The following is a 10,472-nucleotide window of genomic DNA, read 5'->3' as shown; positions in this document are numbered from 1 at the left end:
ACACCTGTGTTGGCCGGCATGGCTTTGCGACTTAGCTAGCATGAAGTCTCGTCAGTCTATTACCAACGTCATCGGAATATCGTCGACGTTAGGAACTACTTCCAAATAAAAATCAATCTGAATTTCTTCACATCACTTAGTCATGAGTAGCAGTTGTGACTTGATCACCACAAGTGACAGCTCGTGACCCGTTGTACCAACGACAACATCAAGAAAGGCAGGATAACAATGACTGTACAACACTGGGAAGATGGATATGCATATATGGACTGTTCATCAGAAATGAGAAGATACAACAAACTCGATGCAACTCTCTCTGTCTCACGTACACAGGGGCAAGGCCGGAGGCGACACATGTGCACAGATCTACCTAGCGAATAGTCGACCACACCCAGAAGACCAAACGCCGATATAGCCACCTCGCCGGCCGGCAGCTCATCCACATCCTGAAATAAACGATCTGGTCCCGACTCTCGAATAGAATACTGGCATCCAACGTAGCTGCAGACCTGCTGGTTTATTCTGTCTACTGAACTGTAAACGGACATGTACACAACATCACGCTCTCTGCAACAAGATGATTGCGGTCAGTGGACAAAGTTTACGGTGAAACACTGCATAAAGAACAGAAGAAGTGCATTATTAATTCAGATATAGAGATCGAGTAGGAGCTTACACCAGGGGACGATCTTCCAGCGCTGATTGTCGCCCTTGCACCACTCCCACAGCACGATCTCGGTGCCGTCGTGGACGCCGCCGTGGTCCTTGTCGCCGTGGAGGGCGTCGAAGTTGAGGTAGATGTTGTTCACCATGCGGATGCAGCGGAACCCCTTGCCCACGTCCTTGCTCTCCGTCCACAGCACCGACTCATCCAGGTACTCCGGGTTGTAAGGCACAAGCTTCACCTGCAGTCACAGACACGCCACCAAACATACGTCTTGAAACCCAGAGCAGGTGGAAAAACACAAAGCTTGTGACACGAAATGGGAAAATCGTAAACGTAGATAGGTATGTGCCAACAACTACATTGACCGATCGAGACTACCATGAAAGGAGCACACACATTAACGTCACAATTGTATAAATCTAGGTAAGATGGAATGAATTAGAAGGAGACTTGCGTCTTGCCATATCATGTTTTTAGTAACTTTTTTTGTCGTGTGCTTTTTGTTTGTATTTGTTTTGCTCCCTCTGACCCATAAGTGTCATAGAACTAAAACCATGACACTTATTATAGATCGGGAGAGTAGCATGTATTTTTTGTGCTAAACTTTAACTTGTTGTTCAACAAAAAAAAATGGGTTTGTGTTCAACTATAATCAAGGTTTAAAATAGGATGCTAAAAAATAGCGACGACCTCCTCCAAATGCTATGCACGCTATATCGTGCTAATAGCGTGCAATATTTCAAATACCGTTTTAGAAAAACACAAGATATAGTTTAAGAATAAAGGATTTCAGTCCAAAAGTGATAGATTCTTACATACATAATCACATATAAAAATAGTTCTCCAATTTTTTAGATGTCTAACATCAATATTTCATGAGGTAGCAACATAGTATAAAATATTTATTAATAATTATCAGTATTATTGATATTATCTTCCGATTCAAGAGAGGAATCAACAGGTTGACGTTCATCACCACAACAAATAAAAAGAAATTTCTTCTTTTTCTTAATGAGGAAAAATCAAACACTTGTACAATAGGCTATGAAAATTAGCAAGCTAACTCTATGATATTTTAGAACGATATAACATGCTATTTCGTAAATAGCGTTATAGCGAGCAAAATTATTAAAATTTAGTGTGAACTATCAAAATATGTTATAGCACGCTATTTTAAACCTTGACTATAATCCAAGAGATATTGTTGCAAGCAAGAAAGGGGAGCAACCAGAGCACGTCATTTCTATGGAGGTTAGAATTTGTAGGGATTCAGCTTACCGGGTGGTTCTGTCCGAGAGAGTGCTTGATGGCTTCGCCGGTGACCTTGTTTACCAGGGCAAAGGCAGGGTAGCCTTCCTCGTCCTTGATGCGGGTGCTGTGCCTCATGTCCTTCACCCAGTGCTGCATTTCGTTTCCGTACATACGTACACACGCGTAGACACCAAGTTAAGTAAGCTCACGCCATGGGAAAATAACGAGTTATGATCATGTTTATCTGGTTTTCACCTGGAATTCGTCTCTCGGGTTTGTGGGCGCGAGGCACACGGCCCCGTTCCTCACGGTGAGGCTGTAGTCCTCGCCAGCCCTGCAGAGGACGCGCACGGTGTTCTCCGACGCCAGCGAACGGTGCAGGTTGCCATGCCCATAGCCCGGGCCCGGCGGTGCGTACGCCTCGGCGCCGTGCCCACTGTGCGGCGGCGGAGGCGCGTACCCTCCACCTCCATACGGACCCGGCGGCGGCGCGTACCCTCCACCTCCATAGGCAGGCGGTGGCGGCGCGTAGGGATCCTGGCCGCCGGACGAGCCACCGCCGTACCCGTACCCTGCACCCCCGTAGGCTGGCTGCGGCGGCGGATGCACGTAGCCGTCTCCGCCAGCGCCCCATGGCAGGACCTTCCAGCTCTGGTTGTCGCCCTTGCACCACTCCCAGAGCACGACGCCGGTGCCGTCGCGGACACCGCCGTGGTCCTTGTCGCCGTTGAGGGCGTCGAAGTTGAGGTGGATGTTGTTGACCATGCGGATGCAGCGGAAGCCCTTGCCCACGTCGTTGCTCTCCGTCCACAGCACCGACTCGTCCAGGTAGTCGGCGTTGTAGGGGACGAGCTTCACCGGGTGGGACTGGCCGAGGGAGTGCTTGACGGCGAGCCCCGTCGCGCGGTTCACCAGCGCGAACGCCGGGTGGCCCTCCGCGTCCTTCACCCGTGTGCTGTGCCTCATGTCCTTGTACCAGTGCTGCACCCATGCACACACATACATGTCACTTACATGTGGTTGAAATGCAAATTAATTTGGGTAGCGACGGTCAGGGTTGATATTAGGACGGTATGTTGTGCGTGCCTGGTACTCGTCGCGAGGGTTAGTCGGCGCGAGGACGACGGCGTCGTGGCGGATGGTGAGGCAGTAGGCCTCGTCGGCGCGGCAGAAGATCTTGAAGGTCGGCTCGTGCTGGGCCATCGGCGCAGGAGGGTAGCCGCCACCGGCCGGCGGCGGTGCAGGGTGGTGCTGGTGGCCGTGCCCAAACATGACGACGACGGGGACAGAGTGAGTGACTGGCTGTGTGTATGAGTGTTCCTTGGGTCGGCCGGTGCGATGCGAGTATGCCACCAGCCGGCCCGGATTTTATAGGAGTGGGAAGCGTAACCTACGACGGCAGGCGCTATCTCCGTGGACACAGACCATGACATGTGTCCCGATCAAATGTCTCATCCCCTTCGTGCTCGAGCAGGGTTCATTGGTTGGCTGGAGAAGGATAGGTAAGAAGAGTTGAACGCGGCCTCCGATATGACCGAGGAAGGTAGTGCCGGAGCCGGCCACCTGCGGCGTTGTTAAACGCACGACTCTAATGACTAAAGACACTGTGTTTTGTCATCCGCATCGACGTATCCGCGCTTCCGCAGCCATGGGATGGGGCCATCTATCGATTTGGTGACCACGTAGAGATCGTTTGTCATGTCCTGGTAGAAAGTGCCGCCCCGGTAGTTGGTACTCTCTTCTAGATGAAGGCACACCTGCTCTCTCCGAGCGTTACTGAGAAGCCATTCATATGGTGCGTGGGTTAGATGGGACGAGTGAGAACACTAGGTGTCAGTTTGGTTGATCGCGAAGTGATTTCCGATCATGCAAGGATCGGTAGTTTGGATCCTCGCTTTTTTTCTTCTCTGCTTGGCATAATTCTTAAAATACCGTAGAACCTATATAAGGAGCCACGCTCGATTCGGGCGTTCCTGACGAGCCAAGTCATTCTCGCGTTAGCGGGGAAAATTGTGCGCCGAGCTTGTGCGAGCGAGAGATGGCGGGAGCTTGCACACGTACGGGAAAATCCCGCATGAGAAATTCGCTCACCTCCCGCCGAAACTCCGTCACTATTTACACCGCTGTGCCTCACCGAAAACTCCCGCCGAGTAATATAGAACCCTAGCTTTAATCTATTTGCCCAGGCTTGTTTGCTTAGATCTGGCTAGTTTGTTTAGATATGGAAGTTGTTAGTTCATGCTAGATCTGTAGTTTCTTCATGAAGCGTCTGGTAATGACAGATCAACATCATCTGCGTGTGTTCGTTGCGAAGTGTGATCTTCATTGCTGTGTAGGCCACGTGTAATTACTATAGTTAGTACGATGATTGCTTCTACAACGTGTATGTGCTCTCTTTGTACCGGCTTTGGACTTATACATGCTAGCAAGCAAACAAGATTGTTACTAGTGTTCTCGCATGCAAGGTGTTTGATATGTGCTATGTTCTAAGACCTTGTTAGTATGCTTGCCTATTGATGTCTACTCACGCTTCTTTTTCTGTAGACAGTGTTGGGCCTCCAAAAACAGAGGTTTGTAGAACAGCAGCAAGTTTTTCCCTTAAGTGGATCACCCAAGGTTTATCGAACTCAGGGAGGAAGAGGTCAAAGATATCCCTCTCAAGCAACCCTGCGATCACAATGCAAGAAGTCTCTTGTATCCCAACACACCTAATACACTTGTCAGATGTATAGGTGCACTAGTTCGGCGAAGAGATAGTAAAATGCAAGTAATATGGATGTATATGAGTGGTAATAGCAATACGAATAAAATATGGCAGCGAGTAAACATGCAGTGGAACAGTAAACAAACAGTGACCTCCCCGGCAATGGCACCAGAAAATACTTGAAGGCGTGCAGTTGACGTGGGAGATAGGAATCTTTGTGGTGTAGCTTTTCTATTCGGAAACAAGGCCTAGAGATCATACTTTCACTAGTGGACTCTCTCAACATTGATCACATAATAAAACCACTCTACACTCTCTTGTTGGAAGATGAACACCACTAATTGTGTAGGGCTACAAAAGCACCTCAATGCCGGAGTTAACAAGCTCCACGACATTCAATGTTCATATTTAAATAACCTTAGAGTGCATGATAGACCAACGCAATTATACCAAGTACTAACATAGCATGCACACTGTCACCAACAGACTATGAAAGGAGGAATAGATCACATCAATACCATCATAGTAATAGTTAACTTCATAATCTACAAGAGATCGCAATCATAAACTACGCCAAGTACTACATGATGCACACACTGTCACCATTACATCATGGAGGAGGAATAGAGTACTTTAATAACATCACTAGAGTAGCACATAGATTAATAGTGATACAAAGCTCATATGAATCTCAATCATGTAAGGCAGCTCATGAGATCATTGTATTGAAGTACATGGGAGAGAGATTAACCACATAGCTACCGGTACAGCCCCTTAGCCTCGAGGGAGAACTACTCCCTCCTCATGGGTGACAGCAGCGTTGATGAAGATGGCGGTGGTGTCGATGGAGATGCCTTCCGGGGGCACTTCCCCGTCCCGGCGGCGTGCCGGAACAGAGACTTCTGTCCCCCGAATCTTGGCTTCGCGATGGCGGCGGCTCTGAAACTTTTCTCGTATCGTGGCTTATTCTCCTTGAAGATTTAGGTCAGGAGGCTTCTTATAGGCGGAGAATCGGAGTTGGAAGCTTCGTGGAATTATAAGATGTTGGGCGTTGATTTCGTCCAATTCCGAGAATATTTCCTTACTAGGATTTCTGAAACCAAAAACAGCAGAAAACAGGAACTGGCACTTCGGCATCTCGTCAATAGGTTAGTTCCGGAAAATGCATAAATATGACATAAAGTATGTATAAAACATGTAGATATTGTCATAAAACAAACATGGAACATAAGAAATTATCGATACGTTGGAGACGTATCAGCATCCCCAAGCTTAGTTCCTACTCGTCCCGAGTAGGTTAACGATAACAAAAATAATTTCTGAAGTGACATGCTACCAACATGATCTTAATCAATACTATTGTAAGCACATGTAATGAATGCAGCGATTCGAAGCAATGGTAAAGACAATGAGTAAACAACTGAATCATATAGCAAAGACTTTTCATGAATAGTACTTTCAAGACAAGCATCAATAAGTCTTGCATAAGAGTTAACTCATAAAGCAATAAATTCAAAGTAAAGGCATTGAAGCAACACAAAGGAAGATTAAGTTTCAGCGGTTGCTTTCAACTTCAACATGTATATCTCATGGATATTGTCAACATAAAGTAATATAATAAGTGCAATAAGCAAGTATGTGAGAATCAATGCACAGTTAACACAAGTGTTTGCTTCTAAGATAGAAGGAAGTGGGTAAACTGACTCAACATAAAAGTAGAAGAAAGGCCCTTCGCAGAGGGAAGCATGGATTGCTATATTTGTGCCAGAGCTTTTATTTTGAAAATATAAAGAGAGCATAAAAGTAAAGTTTTGAGAGGTGTTTGTTGTTGTCAACGAATGGTAGTGGGCACTCTAACCCCCTTGCCAGACAAACCTTCGAAGAGCGGCTCCCATGAAACATTTTTATTTTTGGGTGGCACTCCTTCCAACCTTGCTTTCACAAACCTGGCTAACCGAATCCTCGGGTGCCTGCCAACAATCTCATACCATGAAGGAGTGCCTTTTTATTTTAGTTTTATTTAGATGACACTTCTCCCCACCTTTGCTTTCTCAAGCCATGGCTAACCGAATCCTCGGGTGCCGTCCAACAATCACATACCATGGAGGAGTGTCTATTTTTTTTGTAAAATTATGAAGGTTAATTAATTGGGGCTGGGAACCCCATTGCCAGCTCTTTTTGCAAAATTATTGGATAGGCGGATGAAGCCACTAGTCCATTGATGAAAGTTGCCCAACAAGATTGAAAGATAAACACCACATACTTCCTCATGAGCTATAAAACATTGACACAAATAAGAGATGATAAATTTTGAATTGTTTAAAGGTAGCACTCAAGAAATTTACTTTGGAATGGCAGAAAATACCATGTAGTAGGTAGGTATGGTGGACACAAATGGCATAGTTTTTGGCTCAAGGATTTGTATGCACGAGAAGTAATCCCTCTCAGTACAAGGCTTAGGCTAGCAAGGTTATTTGAAGCAAACACAAGTATGAACCGGTACAGCAAAACTCACATAAGAACATATTGCAAGCATTATAAGACTCTACACTGTCTTCCTTGTTGTTCAAACCCTTACCAGAAAATATCTAGACTTTAGAGAGACCAATCATGCAAACCAAATTTTAGCAAGCTCTATGTATTTCTTCACTAATAGGTGCAAAGTATATGATGCAAGAGCTTAAACATGATCCATATGAGCACAACAATTGCCAAGTATCAAATTATTCAAGACATTATACCAATTACCACATGTAGCATTTTCTGTTTCCAACCATATAACACTTAACGAAGCAGTTTCAACCTTCGCCATGAACATTAAGAATAAAGCTAAGAACACATGTGTTCATATGAACTAGCGGATCGTGTCTCTCTCCCACACAAGCATTTATTCAGAGAATGGAAATAACAAAAAACGAAAATAAAAGCACACAGACGCTCCAAGTAAAGTACGTAAGATATGACGGAATAAAAATATAGTTTCAATAGAAGAAACCTGATAAATTGTTGATGAAGAAGGGGATGCCTTGGGCATCCCCAAGCTTAGATGCTTGAGTCTTCTTGAAATATGCAGGGATGAACCACGGGGGCATCCCCAAGCTTAGACTTTTCACTCTTCTTAATCATATACACTACAAGAAAAGTTCTGATAGACAACGTCTCAAAATCGTCCGCTAAGGGGTATTTTTCGTCGCCTATGGGCCTAACCCGACGATATGGGTTCTGTTGTCGAAACTGCGTCAGGCAAAGTCCTACGACGATTTTTTCGGTCCGTCGCGCTTGGGCGCCCTTCCGCCACGGAAAATCGGACCGTTGCAGAAGTGTTTCCGGGAGCCCGTTGACTGCTGACGTCATGCAAACTGACAAGTGGCAGACGCCGTTAACTGGCAGTTAACGGCGTTAACCGCTGAAACCCCGTGGTAGATGGTAGGCCCACACGAGGCCTGCCACGTCTTAAGCGGGCCGGTCCATTAAGTTTGCGGGCCGGGCCAGCTGACTTAGTTTGACCGGTCAACTATATAGCTGGGCTGGTCCATTAGTTACATGGGCCGGGCCTAACCTCTAAGGTTGACTGGTCAAAACATTAATGGGCCGGCCCACTTAGCATGTGGGCCGGGCCGAATGCACTCGTTTGACCGGTCAACAGGCAAAAGGGCCGGCCCACAAAACATGTGGGACCCACTTTCCTGTTATCGGGCCAGCCCATTTGCCAAGTGGGGTCCACCTTAAAGCAAGTGGGCTAGCCCAATTAGCATGTGGGTCCCACTTTCCTGCTATCGGGCCGGCCCATTTAGTACGTGGGGTCCACATTAGATCAAATGGGGCCGGGCCAAAAGCACAGGTGGGTCCCACTTTCCTGTTAAAGGGCCGGCCCATTTAGTATGTGGGGTCCACCATATAGCAAGTGGGCCGGCCCAACAAGATAGTGGGCCAGGCCAAAAGCACAGGTGGGTCCCACTTTCCTGTTAAAGGGCCGACCATTTAGTATGTGGGGTCCACCATATAGCAAGTGGGCCGGCCCAACACGCAAGTGGGCCGGGCCGAAAACACAGGTGGGTCCCACTTTCCTCTTAAAGGGCCGGCCCATTCAGTATGTGGGGTCCACCATGTAGCAAGTGGGCCGGCCCAACAAGATAGTGGGCCGGGCCAAAAGCACAGGTGGGTCCCACTTTCCTGTTAAAGGGCCAGCCCATTTAGAACGTAGGGTCCACCATATAGCAAGTGGGCCGGCCCAACAAGATAGTGGGCCGGGCCAAAAGCACAGGTGGGTCCCACTTTCCTCTTAAAGGGCCGGCCCATTTAGTATATGGGGTCCACCACAAAAGCAATTGGGCTAGCCCAACTAGTTAGTGGGCCGGCCCAGTAGTTTGTGGGGTCCACCTTATAGTAAGTGGGCCGGCCCAATTAGTGTGTGGGATCCACCATAAATCAAGTGGGCTGGCCCAATAAGTAAGTGGGCCAGCCTGTTTAGTTGCTGTTTATATGCCGGCATAATAGGCGCTTTAGGATTTTGCGGGCCGACACATATGTGATTTCGCTTAATTGGGCCGTTTAAGGGATGGGAATTCGTGATTTAGACACTTAGAATATTTACGCAGCATTGATTTCTGTCGGATAGCCTCACTTACCACAAGCACCAAAGAAAAAATGCACGAAAGAACTATAAAAACTAACTAAATATTACATCAGCTGCAAGGCTTTGAAAAAATATTACAGAACCCAGCGAAATTGAATGGTAATTAAACCTAGCAATACAATGAAGCGATCCGGCAATCTTTTAAGTTGTCCATGCAGCACCTATATCTGAAACAAAGACATTACAAGTTAAGACAGCAACAATGGAAAGGCAAATACACTACAATATTGTTTGCCAAAGAATTTGGAAGTCATCATTTCGTCGTTATAACAAGATCATTGTAATGCGCACAATAAGCAAACAAAGAGTGCATGCCGCATACCAATAGCCAATATAATGAGCATGTTAGAATGAAACAGCAGACTTACTACTGTCGAGTCCCATGCAAACCAACATGTTCAGGGAGTACAAAATTGGCATGAACAACATAGTAGCAGGCTATAAATTTTGTAACAACGACTGAGCAAGATGAAGTTATGATGGCTACATCTACAGAGCAGGGAATGTAAACCAAACATAGTAGCAGGCTATAAATTTTGTAACAACGACTGAGCAAGATGAAGTTACGATGGAAAAGCTAAAGAGGAGGGAATGTGAACCAACATGTGCCAAGTGCAATTACTTCATTTTGGCCGTGAACTAAATAATACTCCTGAACTTATAGTGAAGGGGATGCAAATCAAGATGTTTCGGGATATAAACTTGTAATGAGCAACACATAGAGGATAGTTAATGCTGGAGCTTAGGATGGACCAGATACAGAATATAGTGGGATCACCTGTGAACTTGTATAAAAGGGAATGCAAACCAATATGTTCACCATTACATATGTGAGCGTCATGCCAAGTCAGAGAAACAAGTCAATAATGCAGCTTTTGAAGAACAAGATGGCACGCAAAATTATTATCTAGTAATATGACAAGTTTATTTGTACTACAGGCTAGATAGCAGAGTGATAGCATGCCAAACTAAGTCCTTACTTTGTTAGCTTACAATGAAGTAGATACAAAACAATGGCATCACCTGTAGTACAGGGAATGCAAGCCAACATGTTCATGGAGTAAAAAATTGGCACAAACAACATAGTAGCAGGCCATAATTTTTGTAACAATGACTGAGCAAGATAAAGTTATGATGGCTAGATCTACAGAGCAGGCAATGTAAACCAAATATAGAAGTTACGATGCCAAAAGCTATAGAGCAGGGAATGCGAA

The 10,472-nt window shown here is 46.0% G+C and overlaps 1 protein-coding gene across 1 annotated transcript; it reads right to left on the bottom strand.

Annotated features, from left to right (window-relative positions):
* Positions 1–243: 243 nt before the first annotated feature.
* Positions 244–3,279, bottom strand: LOC127331463 (ricin B-like lectin R40G2). The gene is made up of 5 exons (XM_051357642.1): positions 3,005–3,279; positions 2,174–2,899; positions 1,946–2,068; positions 677–905; positions 244–567 (listed from the first exon to the last, which is right to left on the bottom strand). Coding segments are annotated over exons 1-5 (1,266 nt in total). The 5' UTR covers positions 3,191–3,279; the 3' UTR covers positions 244–565.
* Positions 3,280–10,472: the final 7,193 nt, after the last annotated feature.

This window comes from Lolium perenne, chromosome 2 (genome assembly GCF_019359855.2).
Source record: "Lolium perenne isolate Kyuss_39 chromosome 2, Kyuss_2.0, whole genome shotgun sequence".
NCBI lineage: Eukaryota > Viridiplantae > Streptophyta > Magnoliopsida > Poales > Poaceae > Lolium > Lolium perenne.
This window is presented reverse-complemented; position numbering and strand designations above follow the sequence as displayed.